This window comes from Ruditapes philippinarum, unplaced genomic scaffold (assembly GCF_026571515.1).
Source record: "Ruditapes philippinarum isolate M1 unplaced genomic scaffold, ASM2657151v2 ctg3247_1_1_1_1, whole genome shotgun sequence".
Lineage (NCBI taxonomy): Eukaryota > Metazoa > Mollusca > Bivalvia > Venerida > Veneridae > Ruditapes > Ruditapes philippinarum.
This window is the reverse complement of record NW_026863213.1, coordinates 114961-132190: the sequence shown is the minus strand read 5'-3', so window position 1 is coordinate 132190 and position 17230 is coordinate 114961. Positions and strand designations below refer to the sequence as shown.

The 17230-nt window shown below is 33.4% G+C and overlaps 1 protein-coding gene across 2 annotated transcripts; it reads left to right on the top strand.

Annotated features, from left to right (window-relative positions):
* Positions 1 to 1764: 1764 nt before the first annotated feature.
* LOC132721494 (inactive hydroxysteroid dehydrogenase-like protein 1) lies at positions 1765 to 15865 on the top strand. 2 transcript variants are annotated; one of them, XM_060705808.1, is made up of 9 exons: positions 1765 to 2008; positions 5924 to 6046; positions 9409 to 9519; positions 10167 to 10225; positions 11125 to 11169; positions 11957 to 11991; positions 12720 to 12801; positions 13702 to 13929; positions 15089 to 15865. In XM_060705808.1, exons 1-9 carry the CDS (start codon positions 1798 to 1800, stop codon positions 15242 to 15244), a joined length of 1050 nt encoding a protein of 349 aa, XP_060561791.1. In that variant the 5' UTR covers positions 1765 to 1797; the 3' UTR covers positions 15245 to 15865. The 2 variants fall into 2 exon arrangements, with proteins under 2 accessions (XP_060561791.1, XP_060561793.1); XM_060705810.1 differs by lacking the exon at positions 5924 to 6046 and adding an exon at positions 5736 to 5858.
* Positions 15866 to 17230: the final 1365 nt, after the last annotated feature.

The window sequence follows — 17230 nt, the reverse complement described above, 5'->3', positions numbered from 1 at the left end:
CCGTTGTAGTCTAGAAAGTAGTTCTTTTAAATTTTGAAATGGCCTATTTCAAGTCATCTTAATTGATACTGGTTATATTTGAAGTATATCTTTAGTAATTGTGTACATAAAGTTTCATTTCTGAGTACTTTAAAGGTTGTTTTTGTTTTGCAGGATTTCATTTCTGAGTGGAAGGTTTCAGGAAGTACTATGCACAAGAATACACACCAGTTACTATTTGGAATATTCTATATATTTTTTTTTTGGCCGAGCCGAGCCGAGCCAGGTGCCCGCTCGTGCCTGAAATAATGCCCGGAGGGGCACCTGGGGTCTTCCTCCACCAATAAAGCTGGAAAAAAATCGACGAAAAATCTTGGCGGGACGCTCTAGGATGACCAGACTTGAGTGTACGGTCGCCCATATGGGCTTTCCGGCGGCGACCTTAAATAAACGCATCAAAAAAAAAAATTATAATAAGTTTTAGAAGTTGAATTTCATAATTAATATATTTGAACAGTGGCTAGTATTATGATGATTGGCTGATAATTGATCATGAAAAATGTATGATACAATATAGATATGATTCATATTATTTTCTAATTTGTATTTCATTTAAATTAATATATATCTATATTACAAGTGTTGACTCTTTAATTCTTTTATTCAATTGTTCTGCTTGTAGCTATCATGAGAAACAACTATCAGTGTCTGTGATAAAAAGTGACAATAATTCGTATGAAAAACCTAATATGCCTCATACAGTTACATGTTTACTGTTTCATATGTTTATGCTGCATTAAAGATAAATGTAAAAATTGTTATACTCAGACAATAAATAGATTGATTATAATATGTTTTGTTCTTTTTTTCTTTGTAATCCATGGTTTGTCATTTGGTATACCCATCCACACAATTTGTTTTTATCAATATGCTTGCAACATTAAATAAAAAAAGAAAAATGAATAAAGAAAAAAATGGGACCGATTTGACTTGAGGCCGATTTCATTTGGGGCCGATTTGACTATTTTGGGGCCGATTCGACTTGGGGCCGATCTGACTTGGGGCCGATTTGACTGTAAATCTTCATTACAGCTGTGATATCATTTATCAAACTTCTAAAAGCATTCATGAGATCTTTTAGTATCAGTAGAAATATCTTCATTAAAATTATATACTTTAATATTTGATTTTTCCTGCAATTTCAACAATTAAAAAAAACAGTTCCAAGTTGGAAAAGAATTAACAACTTGTCATGGACTCTAAAAAAGGACCTAAAATACTCTTATGCCTTTAAGCATGTCTTGAATTCTACTGTTTAGTTCAGCCAATTAAGTGGTTGTCAGATGACTATAACACGACATTAAATTTGTATGAGATTACACTAAGTAATAAAATATTTAATGTAAATATCCTTTCCAATGTATTATTTTCATTTGACAGTAGCATAGTTTATGTGCACACAATTTGATGCCATCAGGCACTTCTAGTGAAAAAGAGAATCTCATGAATGAAAGGTTTGAGATTAGTTTGGATGTGAAATAAGGCACTTTCGTTCACTTTCGTCAAAAATCTCACTTTCGTATTTTAGGCATACCGATTTTTATTAACTCAAGACAGATTTCAACTATAAACGAAAGTCACATTTTTGACAATTTAATGGATATACATGTATGTTACTTGTTAGATTTATTTATCATTATGATACGTGATCCAACGTGCTCATTTACTGTAGTAGTGGTGTGAAACCGGTACCATGTTTTAATATTACTGTATGGTAAAGGTTAATTTTCAAGCATCTGTGTGACCGCGACCTTAAAAATGGCTGCTATTGACCGGTTTGAGTTCCTTCTGCGTGAAATTTTAGAGGTTTTCTCAGATATTAAAGATGCTTTTGCAATTTTGGGAGCGATTTATGCTGCAAGGAAAACTTTTCAATTATCTGCAACATTGTTTGAATCTGTCAATGTGCATTTAATTAGTAGGCTCTCAGCAAATTGTGATTTAGCAGAAAAATTTGGCAGTTGGGCAGGTGCGTAAGGAAATGGGTAAAGGGTCAACTCGGCCCTATACCAACTCGGTCCTCTAATAAACAAAATTATGATATAGATCCTTTAGTTAACAGAAAGTTTTAAAGTAAATAAGCATGATTATGATAAGAGGAATACGAATTTAATCAGAGTTATGATCACTAACAAATTAAAATTGACAAAAACCGGCAGTATATCAGGCTTCGCGAAACTGCTGAAAAATTTCAATTCTTGTCTGACCGAAAGAACTTTTGTCTGACCGAATTTTTTTTTCAAATATATGTATATGGTAATACCTTTGTGTTTTTTTTAAAGACATAACAACTTTTAAAGATTTGCAACACAATTTTATTCCCTTAAATAAAACATTAGTTTATCCAGATTGATGGACTCTGTCTGGAAATCAAAACATTCATGATCAAAGCGGCCATTTTTCCATTTACCCACAAATTCTCGGCGGGCGCGTGGACTCGTATTCCTTTTGTTTCGCTTTTTTTTCTTCATTGGTTAGTTTACGATTTTTGCCGGGCGTAGCGCCAGCGTAATAATGTAGTAACACCGACATTTTGGTTATTGACAGTCGTATGTATCTAGAATTTGATTGGACACTTATAATGAAACGGCGAATCAAAACTCGGTTTACATTTTTTTATTCAAGGGAGAAAACTCGGTCTTGATCGGTCTTGGATATATCCCGGTATTCGTACCGGACATAAGGTCCGGAACTCCGAAAAAAAATATCGGACCGGCCTGATTTTTGCCGGACATGTCCGACGGTCCGGCAACTTTCGCGAAGCCTGGTATATTTTTGCAATTATTTCACATAAATTCATTTGTTTACATATTTTTATGTATAATTAAAGATAATACCTATCAAGTCAAAATGTGTTATGATTGCACACATGACTAAATTAAAGTTGTCTGTTGTGTCGCCTGCTACAGAGCGGTGACAAATAGGGTTCACTTTTCCTCACCTGTCTGTTCATCCGCCCTGTTCATCTGTCTGTAACGAAACTACTTTACAAAACTACGGGTGCAATTTCATTCAAACTACAGGAATGATCAGTACCAAGTCTATTTTTGCATTACGTTGGCATTTTCCAGTTCAGTGATCTTTGTAAGAGTTATGGTATTTTGATGATTTTATTTTTAGCTCGACTATTCGAAGAATATAAGAGCTATTGTAGTCGCCCCGGTGTCGGCATCCACGTCGGCGTCTGCGTTGGTTAAAGTTTTTTGTTAAGTCAAATATCTCAATTATTGCTTGAAATATTCAATTGAAACTTACAATACTTATTTCTAGTAACAATGTTCATCAGTTTGCAAAATTTCATAACTCTGCCTACAATATTTGCAGAATTATTTGCCCCTTTGAAACTTAGAAATTTTGGTTAAAGGTAAAAGGTCTTGAAAGATATTTACTGAAACTTTACCCATGTACTTAGAGTCATAATTGGAGGGTCATAATGATAATTGTATGTCACTGACCAAGTTCCATAACTCTATCTTGCATTTAGACTGATTCATCTCCCCTTTTCTACTTAGTCTCTTGGTTAATGTTTACATGCAAGTTTTACATATCTCAATAACTATTAAAGATATTTATTTAAAACTTCACATATGCATTTAGAATCATAATTGTAGGTCACTGACCAAGATCCATAATTCTATCTTGCATTTAGGCTGATATTTCTCCCCTTTTTCAACTTAGAAATTCATGGTAAAGTTTTGCTTGTAAAATTAGCATTATTATACTCAATAAAACACCCTTGTGACAACTTTCTTGAATAGTCGAGGCAATACTGTCCTCCGACAGTTCTTGTTAAAGTTTGTCCCGACTACTTCTCTTATACCACTTATGAATATAACTTAACATGACTGATAGGTACTTTATAAGTTCATGCACATAATTATTACATTGGTTTTATAGTTGAAAAAGTTTTTGGCTGTGTTATGACCCTTGAATGAAAAAGGCATTTTGACTCCTTAATGATTTTTGTTGTCGCTTGCAATGCAATAGCTGATTATATAGATCACTTCTCCATCTTTTGTCTGCCCCTCTGTTTGTCTGCATGTCTGTCTGTCGCAATATTAGCCCCTATTACAAATGATTTCCAGTTGAATGATATTTTGCTGAGTCGTGGCCCTTGAATAAAAAAAGTGTTTTGGCCAGCTAATGAATAATTTATCTTCTGCTACACAGTGGCTTCAAAATGCTACAAAGGAGCGTGACATAAAGGGAACAAACTGTCCAATCACCCCTTAATTGGCTGTCATCATGCGACACATGATCACAGATTGCTCTTGTTAAATGTTTATTTGTAAACTTGTTGAAATGTTTGTAATACTACTCCATTTTCTGATTGGAAGAGTTGTAACATGGAATGTCTTTGTTATTTGAAACGCATGGACATTGTGCATAAACAGCATAAAATATTTCAGAACAAAGTATTATGCTGCTATTTTAAGTAGGATTTTAACTATTAAGCAATGATTGAATGCACCATTTGCTTTTAAGGAAATATTCTAATATATAACTTTCATACAGGTATTTTTGAAGTATTCTTTTTGTGTCGCCTCTACGGAGTAGTGGCGACATATAGGGATCACTTCTCCGTCGTCTGTCTGTCCGTCTGTCTGTCTGTCCGTCCGTCCGTCACAAAACTTGTCCGGACTACCCCTCATAAACTACTGGTGCAATTTCATCCAAACTTTACAGGAATGATCAGTACCAAGTCTAGTTGTGCATATTGTCAGCATTTTCCGGTTCAATGATTTTTGTCAGAGTTATGGCCCTTTAATAATTTTTAATTTTAAAGTTTGTCCGGACTACTTCTCTTATACCACTAATGCAAGTTCAATGAAACTTTACAGGATTGATCTGTAGCTCAAGGCCTTGCGCATATTGCACGGGTTTTCCGGTTGAATGATTTTTGGCCGAGTTATGGCCCTTTGAAAAAAAAGGTGTTTTTTTCTGTGTGTTGCCAGATACACAAAAGCTTGTCCGGACTACTCCTCATAAACTACTGGTGCAATTTCATCCAAACTTTACAGGAATGATCAGTACCAAGTCTAGTGGTGCATATTGTCAGCATTTTCCGGTTCAATGATTTTTGTCAGAGTTATGGCCCTTTAATAATTTTTATTTTTAAAGTTTGTCCGGACTAGTTCTCTTACACCACTTATGCAATTTCAATGAAACTTTACAGGACTGATCTGTAGCTCAAGTCCTTGCGCATATTGCACGGGTTTTCCGGTTGAATGATTTTTGGCCGAGTTATGGCCCTTTGATAAAAAGGTGTTTTTTTTCTGTGTGTTGCCAGATACGCAAAAGCTTGTCCGGACTACTCCTCATAAGCTACTGGTGCAATTTTATCCAAGCTTTACATGAATGATCAGTACCAAGTCTAGTTGTGCACTGTCCGTCTGTCTGTCTGTCCGTCTGTCACAAAATTTGTCCCAACATGAAATTGGCCATTATGAGGCGACACATGTGATTACTGATCGCTCTTGTTTCCAAATTGAAACAATAGGTAGCAGATATATAGCTTCATACACTTAAAAGTAATATTTAAAAGGAAGTGTGATGCAGAGGTCATTTCTAAACATTGAATGTGAAAGTACTATTAAAACTATTCAACATTTTATATTTGTTATTAACCAGTTAAATAAGACATTCATGCTGGGACATTTACTTTATAATGCAAATATATGCACACTTTATTCCAGTTGTAACTGGTGGAAGTGAAGGAATTGGATTCGCTTATGCAAAGGAACTTGCAAGGAGAAAATTGAACATTATACTTATTAGCAGAAGCGAAACTAAATTAAAAAAAGCTGCAGCAGAAATAGGTAATTGAGCTTTCATCTAACCCTTTGGTTTGTGTTTAACTCTACTTGTATTGTTGTTTTTACAGTTGTTACTGGTAGCAGTGAAGGCATTGGCCGAGCCTATGCACGAGAGCTTGCAAGTAGAGGGTTAAATCTGGTATTGATTAGTAAGCCAGAGAATAGGCTGTACAAGGCTGCTAGACAAATAGGTATCACAATGTGCTCGCTGTTGTTATATAGAAATTTCAGCTTTAGTAACAGCTTCTTCTTCTTAACCATTAAAGAGACTTCACTGATGTTTTTTGATGTGACATGACTGGAAATAATTTTTCGAGATTGATGTTCCATTTGATGTAGGTCTACACTAATAATAAGTGTGCAAAATTTTAGATCATTCACTCTCTCTGTTTTTCCATAATAATTATTCTAATTGTGAAAAATGACCCGAAATTGAAAAGAGTTGCAATGCCTTTCACTCAGATTGGGTTAAGAATAGCCCAAAATTATGATTATAAATTGATTTCTGACAATATTTCCAATCATCTTTTGCATATCTTTCTGTTTCAAGTGCCCCAGATGAAGATATGTAAGGAATTCAAATTTTATGTTTTTAGGTTTTTAGACCTCAGTGGAGTTTCTTTAACCTGCTGAAATTTTTAATGGCACTTATCTAGCTTTCAATTTTTATAACTATTTTTAAATATTCAAATAAATTTTTATATACTGCATATATTTGGCAACCAACAGAAAAGAGATTGGTCACATTGTACGGGTAACTTGGGTAGTGTGATTGGACAGGCTAGCCGGGCTCTTTACTGGTCGCAAAGGCTAATCACTTTCAGTTCCAGCAGGTTAAAGTAGCACATTCATAAACACTTTCGAAAATCAGCATATTTCATCACTTACTTTATTACTGTATTAAATAGATAAAAACCTATCAGTATGACTTGATGCATATTGTTAAAAATATCTTTTGTACATGCTTGTTTTAGAACATATGAATGAGATATTGTAAGTGATGAAGTTGGCCAAATTTTTAACATGTTGTGAAGGGATGGAGTACATTAATGCTTTAGAAATTTTGAATGCATATACTAGGCTCAAATTTAACATTCAGATGAGTCTTCTTAACTCACAAAAATAAACTGTGCTGGGATAATAATTTATGGGTGCAATGTATATTATTGTATAGTTATGATACTAAAGCTCTATATTTAGTCCATGCAAGTTTAAATTTTGTTGTTTGTAACTTTTTATATGTAATCAAGTCGTTTAATTTGTGTTTTTTGTTTGTCTTTTCTTTAATTATTATTATTTATTTGTCTTTTTTGTAAGCATTTGGTCTTTGATTGGCAGAATTATTTTGCTGTCTTTTGCTAATGCTACATGCATAACAAACTTTCAGATTTAACAGGTTTAATGTGACGCCAGTCAGTGGTGAAGAAAATTTAATGTCCAAAAGTAATTTAAATTTTATATAAATATTTGAGATGATAACTTGAATTGTAGAGTATAATGATCTAATTTGTTTTATATTGTAATTTATTTCTGTGATGATTTCAGGTCACAAAATTAAATTTGAAGCACAACTTTTAAGACATCACATCAATGTGTCTATCTTCAATGCTATACATGTATATAAAATCACATTGCCTAAAATGTTGTGTATTATCAGTTTTCATGTTGGGTGTTGTAGCATGGCTTTGATTTATAAAAGCTGTTATTGTAGATGTCATAATATAGTACTGTTAAACCTCCCCAAGCGGCCCTTGGCCCTCTGTAGAGTAATTACTTCTATAATATCAGTATTATTTCTTCCCAAGATAAACATTCACAATTAAGTTTAAACTTTCTTGAGCAAAACCTAACAGAAGCAACCAATATCTCTCAATATTTTTAGGCATATTATTGTTTTTATTTTTGACAATAGCTTTAAAGTTAAAATATTTTGTCAGGTTTATTACAATTGTTTCAAATTTTCTTAAGGTTAGTTTGCTAAATTTCCCCAATTAAAAAGCATAGGTTTGTTTCGAAATAGTGTGAAAAAAGTCACTGTTAATATTGTCGACATTATTTTTGCATACAATGAAAATAGACATGTCATATAAACTTTTATGCTTGTAAGACAATAACTTAGAATTATATCTCTTGCTGTGTGCAAACAATTTGTCTGTCCGTAACTCTTTCGTGTCCGCTCCATAACTTATAAACCGCTGAAAACTTTTTGAAATTATTTGGCACAAGTGATCACCATAATGAGACAATTTGCAGAGTGCTATAATTGTGTTGCTACCCCCTAGGTCAAGGTGACACTTAAAGGTCAAATGTTAAAAAGTCTTCATTTCATAATAAAAAGTCTACATTTCGTGTCTGCTCCATAACTATTTAACCGCTGAATAATTTTTGAAATTACTTGGCACAAGTGATAACCATAATGAGACAATGTGTAGAGCACAATAATTTGGTTGTTACCCCCAAGGTCAAGGTCATACTTAAAGGTCAAATGTTAAAAAGTCTACATTTCGTGTCTGCTCCATAACTTTTTAAACGCTGATATTTTAAAAAGATTACTTGGCACAATTGATCACCATTATAAGAACATGTGCATAGCGCAATAATTGGGTTACTACCCCCAAGGTCAAGGTAACACTTAAAGGTCAAATGTGTAAAAGTCTACATTGCATGTCCATTCCATAACTTTTAAACCTCTGAATTTTTTTTAAATAGCTTGGCACAAGTGATGACTTTTATGAGATGATGTGCAGAGCGCAATAATTGAATTGCTACCCCCAAGGTCAAGGTCACACTTACAGGTCAAATGTTAGAAATTCTACATTTTGTGTCTGTCCATAACATAACTCTGTAACTTATTGACAATTCAAAGGTTATAAAATTTTTTTGCACAAATGATCCCCACCATGACACAATCTGCAGAGCTCAACATCCAGGTTGCTACACCCAAGGTCAAGGTTATATGTACTCCTTTATGGAAGATTTTAAATAACTAAGCACAAATAACGACCATCGTGAGATTATGTGCTTATGATATGCGTGACACAACATCAAGGTTAAGAAGTACACATTCATGTTCACTGCAGAAGGGGATTTAGCTTTCCTTCAGACTGCCTTGTCAATATTAGAATAATTTTTCTGGAAAAACAGAGTGAACAAATTATCTAAAATTTTGCACATAAGTTAGTGGTCTAGACCTACATCAAACGAAGCATTGATCTTGAAAAAATATTTCCAGTCTGGTAATGTAACAAAAATCTTAGTGGAGTTCCTTTTAGGCTACTGACTTGCATTCTCTTGCCCTTCTACACTAAAGGTTTGAATACTGCCAGTGGCAATTTGGGAAGCTATCCAACTTGCTGTTATAAAGGTATTTCATCCTCTACCAATCAGGCTGGAATTTTGCAAAATGGTCTGCGAGACTTAAACCCTAACCAAGGATATTATTAGGAGCAAGTGACATTGCTTTACAACAAGCAAGATGCCCTGGATAACTACCTGGTTAAAAAAACTTGTATGTTATATCTAGAGAATGTAATGTTATTATCTTAAATTTCAGAGGAAGAGTTCAATGTACAAACAAGCTGTGTAGCAGTAGATTTTTCTGTGGGTAGGGACACATATAATTTAATCTGGGACAGTATTAAAGACAAGGAGATTGGAGTGTTAGGTAGGTTATATGAATTTATATGTAATTTTTAAAAGTGTTTTTCTTTTATACTTGATTATTTTTATTCGAGCTTGATTTATAGATATATAAGAATTTGTGGTGGCCCAAGGGGGTGGTCTGGAGGTTATAAAACTTTTTTCTAAGTTCTGTCTCAAATCAGAGGATTTTCATTGGTCAGTGAACATTTTGTAGAAGTTTTCGACCAATCAAATTCTTGGGACCAAAGTATGAGCTCAGAGAGTTTCTTTGTAACCTTGGACCCTGGTTTGTTTCATGTTCAGACTCGTGACTAGTTAAAATAATCTACAAGCTTCCTTTCACAATCAGGCTTATGATAAGTAGCAATTCTTAAGTTATGAAATTATTTAAACTTTTATTTTACATTTTAGACAGCTTTCTTGACAAACCAAGTATGGTGAGGAAATTAAGTTATGACACCATTTTACTGTTAACTAATAAGCCTATTTCACATTGTCACTGTTGAGTAATAAAGGGGTTTTTACTTGTACAAAATGTATCTACATACATGCAAGTGAAAAATTGTCCTAAAACCTGCATGAAAAATGATCAAATTACTGTTGAAGTTAGGTTAAAGTTATATATTTGTTATACATGTATAATTATTTTTGTTATTGTTTTTATTACAGTAAATAATGTAGGTGTGATGTACGATCATCCCCAGTACTTTCTTGATGTTCCTGAAGATGTAAGTGTATTTTATATACTCAACCGACAAGCCTTCATTATATACTTTAAGTTTAAAGGTGATTTTATTAGTCTTTTTTTTTCTCTCAAGACTTTTAAACAATGACACAACTGACTGACAGTGTCATGTGTTTAAGCTATAAAAATAATTAATTGAGTGTCATTGAGCTAGATTCTTTCATGAGAACATGCTAGCCAAAATGTATGTAATACTTATAGAACAATCCCAATACCCTTATGAATCTTGAGGAAATCAATGGTGTAGCTTTCTATAGGCTGTGTAAGACGAGGCTTTCATATTTTCAGGAAAGTGAAAAAATAAGACTCATTTTATTGTCTGGCTGCATTTTCTAATGATGCCTGGAACATATTTTCTGTGCTAGATATATGCCAAAATGTATATCTGACAATCCAGAGCAAAAACATTCTTGTAGATGCAAGCCCCCATACTACCCTAGAAGAAAACCTGAACATAAAACCAAGCTATGCCCTTCAGCTGAGCTGACATGGATGTATATGAATCACTTGGATGATTCTTTTGCATCTTTTCACAGATTTACTATCTGTTATAACGGGGGTCATTGAATTTCCTTATAAAAAAAAAAAAAAAAAAAAAAAAAGAATTTCCTTATTTGTATATAGTAAAAACTTAAAAAAACTTCTTTTAAAAAAATTCAAATAGCTATAGCTTAAATTTTCTGCATGAAACATCTTCTGGTGAGTGTCTACCAAGTTTGTTCGAATAAAAACCCTAGGGTCAAAATTGGCCCACCTCACAGATTTACAATCTGTATGTAACAATATATCAATTTGTTACTTGAAAGTAGGTGGTTGTTCACACAGTGACTGTATTTTCTTTTTGTTTTATCATGTTTATCATATTATTGCTCTATATTACAGAGATTATGGCAGATAGTAAATATAAATGTTGCTGCAGCAACTATGGTGAGTAACAACACATTTTAATTACAATGAGAATGGGGCATCCGTAGCCGAGTGGTTAAGATTGTTGACTTCAAACCACTTGTGCATCACTGCTGTGGGTTCAAATCTCGCAAGGGACTTTGGATTCTTTCGTGTGAGGAAGCTATCCAGCTAGCTTATGGAATGTTTGATGGTTCTACTCAGGTGCCAGCTCGTGCCTGAAATAATGTACGTAGGGGAACCTGAGGTATTCCTCTACCAATGAAGCTGGAAAGTCGCCTTATGACCTATACAGCGTTGGTGCCATGTAAAACCCAGCAAAAATTTTATTTTTAAATCTTTTCACAATCTCCTTCAAATCTTATATTACATAATTATACATGTAGGTCTTAGCTGATTAATAATTGAGGTGAGGAATAATAATTTCTTCGGATAAGTTCTTCATTCTTGGCTAATGTATATTTATCTTGAAAGTTTGCTACTACATGTATATGATAAGGTAAGTTTTTGTGAAAGTATTTATTTTCATACCATCCGAAGAAAATAAAGCCTGTATTTAAAGAAAAAACTTGAATATCCTCTATTTATTTACTAGTTGTAGCTTTGAAATATATTTCATGAATGAATTTGGCATTTCCTTCAGAAGTATTTTTGCAATTTTATGTTGTAAGGGGATTATGCAAGATACATGTAGATCAATTTTCCAATCCTGAAGTAAGAAAAACAAGTAGTTTATAGTGAGTTTGTACACAGTGCTACAGCTGAACATCTAGTTTAAAACTTAATGTTAGATATATTTCTATTGTAGATGACTCACATGATTCTCCCACAGATGGTTAAAAGGTCAGTCTTGAATTTTCTATGTTAACTACAGTACCACATGAGTCATATTATTATTATAATATATATTATTAATAAGTTACCAAAGTAACAAAGTATATTATAAATATATAATTTTTTCCGTCTACAGATGTTATTAATAAAAAACATGTGTGTCATGATATAATCTTTATATTTTTGTGAGAAGCAGATCTTTATACATTAGTTTTATGTATATTCAGATATTCTACCTCAGGATATATTGTTATAACAGCAGTCAATTATAGCCCAGTCCTTCTACAACGGACAATAGCCAGGACTTCTGATTTTAAATTTTTTAACTCTCTTTATATGCTTCATCCTGTAGGGAAAACAAGATGGTAAAATCTTCGCCAAATGCCCTCTTGCATCGTGGGACTGCAATATTTTTTGCTGATATTTTCATTGTTCTACCAGGTCAATGTGTGGACAGATATAAGGGAAAAATAAAGCTCATTTTCACAGACTAACCTCTGCTATGCCCTGGGGTTGGACAGAGGTTTGTTACAATTGACTGGTACATTACAATTAACTGACACTCTTAAATAACAACAACAACAACCCACAGACAGCTGTATCTTTATTACCTATTTACTCATTATTCTTGCACTTTATTTTGGGATTGTGTAAAATGTTTTTATCAACTAAACTCAAATGTATAATGAATTTTCTATAAAACTTCTAAATCATGTAAAGCTTTATTAATATTTCAGAGGGCGTGGTGCGGTCGTTGTTGTATCAAGTGGAGCATGTTCGCAAATCACACCTCAGATGACAGTGTATGCAGGAACTAAGGTTTGTCCTGCATACTTCAATATACATTGTCATAGTTATAGTCTAAATGATTCTGTTTTTGAAATTTTAATAATTTTTATCAATGTTAGAACCAATTCTAATAATAATTCTGTTTTTGACATTAAAATATTTTATCAGTGTTAAACTGTTTTATAGGATATTGACAGAATCCTTCTTATACTATCCAGAATGCTTCCATGATCATTATTTATTTTCAGCTTGTCTGTTTTGAAGAAAAAATGGAGTTAATTATCATCACTGCAGCCTCATTGTCGTCATCTTGCAAAAACTTAATGTAGCCCATTATTCAATTATTTTAAAAATTTTCATGCTTATTTTAACAAGGTGCAGTTGTTAGACAAGGGGCATGATTCTGAAAAATATATTGTTGGAGTTATGCCCCTATTAAATTTTTGACAAAAGTGGTTATTTTAACAGATGAGAGTTAACTCCGCATTAATGTATAGTTTGTTCTTAACACAATTTGGTCATTTTATACTTGTTATTTGCATCCTTTTATGAAAGTTTTCACATTTTGACATCTATACACAGACTGTTTAAGCTTACAAGTCATAAAACCATCATGTGATGTAAACTTAATATGTACTTATATGATATATGTGATAATATAAACATTGAAAATACTTGATATTTCAAGTCTTGTATTATTATTTATATAATGGTACTTTACCTAGTGCAGAATTACATTTTATCTGAGGTTACATATTTCTGGTCAGATCAAAAGAGACACATGCAGTTCTTGGGCAGATTTACTGTTGTTGCAAGTTTCGAGATATGTTTTGTTTTCTAGTCCAACCTGGGCATTTTTAAACTCTTTGAATTTAAAATCTTTTGTGTTTTAAACTCTTTGAATTTAAAATCTTTTATGTATTTTTTTAGAGTTTTCTGGATTATTTTGCACAAGCTCTGAGATACGAATACAAGAATAATGGAATAGTAATCCAGTCCTTGCGACCGTTTTATGTCAACACTAAAATGACACGCTACAGTAAAACTTTAACCAGTAACGGGTTTCTTGTACCTTCGGCAGAGGTTTACGCCAAGCATGCTGTTGCTACATTAGGATATAGTGGTAGAACCACAGGCTACTGGCCTCATACTATACAGGTAAAGTGCATAGCAAGCTCTTGGCATTTGTTACAGTACTTAAGTCTAAGCCTGGTTGAGCCAATAGTACCCATGCAACCAGTACAGACCAAGATCAGCTGGCACATCTGTGCTGTTTGATTATCGTCTGCAGTGGTTGCTATACATTCAGTAATTTTGAATTTTTCCCTAAAATTGGTGAATGGTTTTGTCCAGATTGCAATATGGACAAGTCCATTAAAGATATTTAGTGGGGTAAGAATGAAGTAATGAATGCTTGGGTGATTGAATGCTCCTTTTATATACATTCATATATTACAACCATACAAATAATACACATGTTTTAATAGAGGTCAGTTATTTTAATCATGGCATTATATGATTTGGCTGCTTATTTGTGGCCAACATTTGGCATTGCTATTCTGGTATTGTACTATACACGCTTTGAAAAAATAATTTTGTTTCTGGTAACACTTTTGATCAAATCAATTTCTATTATATGATTGAATATGCATTTAAAGGGTTACAATGAAAATGAATGTTTTATGTTGCTGAATCTTACTTAAACAATGCCCCCTGACAAGGTATTCATAGCTAAATAAATTCATATTAAATATTAAAAATATTAGTCGAAAGTGTTAAAGAAATCTATCAATTCAGTTTAGTTTAGTTTTGGTCGGTTGGTCTGTCCGTCTGTCCATCAGTCAGCCCTCTTTGCAGTGTTTAATGTGTGACTGATCACTGGAGTAGAACCACAACCCTTCATTAATGTAGCCGGATAGCTGCTTTAAATTGAATAATTCTTTGTGCAAGGTTGGATTCAGACCCACAGCATTCAGTGGCAAGATGATTGCTCTACAGCTCTGTGTAGGTTGTACCATATTAAGGGCCAGAAAAATCTGATTTTAACTTACTTGTCTGGATTTATCTGTCTTTATATATCTGAAGCATTTCTTAACTTGTCCATATGATATCTATGCCGTTAATTCTTGAATATTTACACATGTCCGTATTAACTTTGTAACAATCTGGGGAATACGTACAATTCATTTTGCCGCCCCTGGACTGTATGTATTTTCAGCCGCTTTTGTTGAAATTGTAGCATGATGAGTGTTTTAGAAGCATTGTCCATTAGACATTGAAATTTTATAATTTGTTTATAATTATGTTATATTACTAGATGTGGATGTCCAACTTGATACCGGAATGGATTTGGATGTGGGGTGCAAGTCGACTTAACACAGCTCTACGACGTCAAGCTTTAGAGAGGCTTGATAGAAAAGATAAAATGAAATCTTCTGACAGCATGAACACTTTATCAGAAGCCAAATCTTAGCATATAAAACAGTACTACAAGCTGAAGTTTTTGAATTGAGATATTCAAGCTAAATTTTTAAGTGGCCATATATCACAATTTTGTTTGAGTTGGTAAATGAATTTTGTTCAGCAGAACAAATGATCACTTAAGTGCAGTAACGGGTTAACTCATGTTAAATCATATAAGGAGTTAGCCCGTTACTGCACTAAGGTGACAAAGTGACCATTGGAATATGACTAGAAATACTTTAATTTGATCCTTTCAAAAAATTTTAGAATGAATTCTGGCCTCATATGGTGTCAGTAGTTGAAGAAGATTTAAGTTATAATACATATTACATTTACAATATGTTGATTCATATGTACTTTTTTGTTATGTTAATTTTAGTGATGGAAATCGGATGAAATTTGTCCCAATCGATAATCGGTTCAGTCGGATGGGACATAATCGATAACTTTCGAATAAAGTCGGGTTAAAAAATAATAGGGAAGTAACATTTCTTTCCAAGGCACTTGATTATATTTAATAACATGAACTTCATTTAGCACTTTTCAACACAGTTTTAACCTTATATAGTCATAATTTTACGAAATAGATTTTATTTTTCAATGGATATCAAATAATACCATTTTCATCACATTATATTTCTTTTGTTTTACATCACTTATTGATCCTGTTCAACTCCAAATTGTCTCTGAGTGATTTTTTGCGATCCGCGAGGTGTTCCTAAAGGAAAATTACCGTCAGAATTAAATTCCCTTTGATAATTAAAACATTTTTGACGACGTCGCGGAACAAACTTTTGTGAATCGATTATTGTCGTTTTACATAACAGTAAGTGATAATCGGCGACTTGCGACAATCGAACATCACTAGTTAATTTGCAAGTAAGAAATAGAACAAACATTTATTCACTAATTTTATGTAGGAAAAATTGTCGACTTTATAACATCAAAGCATTAATAGACTTATGTGTATCTATATATAATCTTTTTTAAGCTTTTTTTGTTGTTGTTGCTTTCTGTTTTGAGTTACAGATAATATTTACAAACAGGAAAAGCTGATAGCTTATATAAATGAGCCGCGCCATGACAAAATCAACATAGTGTGTTTGCGATCAGCATGGATCCAGACCAGCCTGCGCATCTGTGCAGTCTGATCAGGATCCATGCTATTCGCTTACAAACTCTATTACAAGTAGAGAAACTGATAGCGAACAGCATGGATCCTGATCAGACTGCGCGGATGCGCAGGCTGGTCTGGATCCATGCTGGTCGCAAACGCACTAAGTTTGTTTTTTCATGGCGCTGCTCAAATGATGATGACAAAACTATTGTACAATGTGATAAGTAATATTATTGTGATAGATTTATGAATAAATTTCTTTTACTGAATTATGTTTGATTAGCTTAAAAAGCATTTTGTGAGCTTGTTATCATATTTATCAAGTGTTTTATTGTATCAAATAAAATATGATCATACTTGCTGTAGAAGACCTGATTTAATTATGTTATCAATTGTCTATGTTGGTAGATGAAAATTGACTGATTTTAAAGCATGACTATTACAAGAATAAGGAGGGCTATTTGTCTATTGTTCTCACCCAGGCGTTGGTGTCGGCATCACACTTTGGTTAAGATTTTGCGTGCAAGTTGATATCACCAAAAGTAATGAATGGATTGGGTAGAAACTTTGCACACTTATTTGAAAGCATAGTTGGAGGTCACTGACTAAGGCCCATAACTCCAACATGGATTATGACAGAATTATAGCCCTTTTTGAATTTAGAAAATTCTACATTATCCAGACTCTTTTACTATCACACACTGAGAATAGAGCATGCTGTTCTTGTGACAGCTCTTGTTGTTTTTATGCTCCCCGAAAAAATTTCGGAGGAGCATATAGTCGCCGCCTTGTCCGTCCGTCCGTCCGTCTTTCCGTCCGTCTGTCCGTCCCCTTTTCTTGTACGGGACATAACTTTGAAACAACAAGAGGTGTCAACAT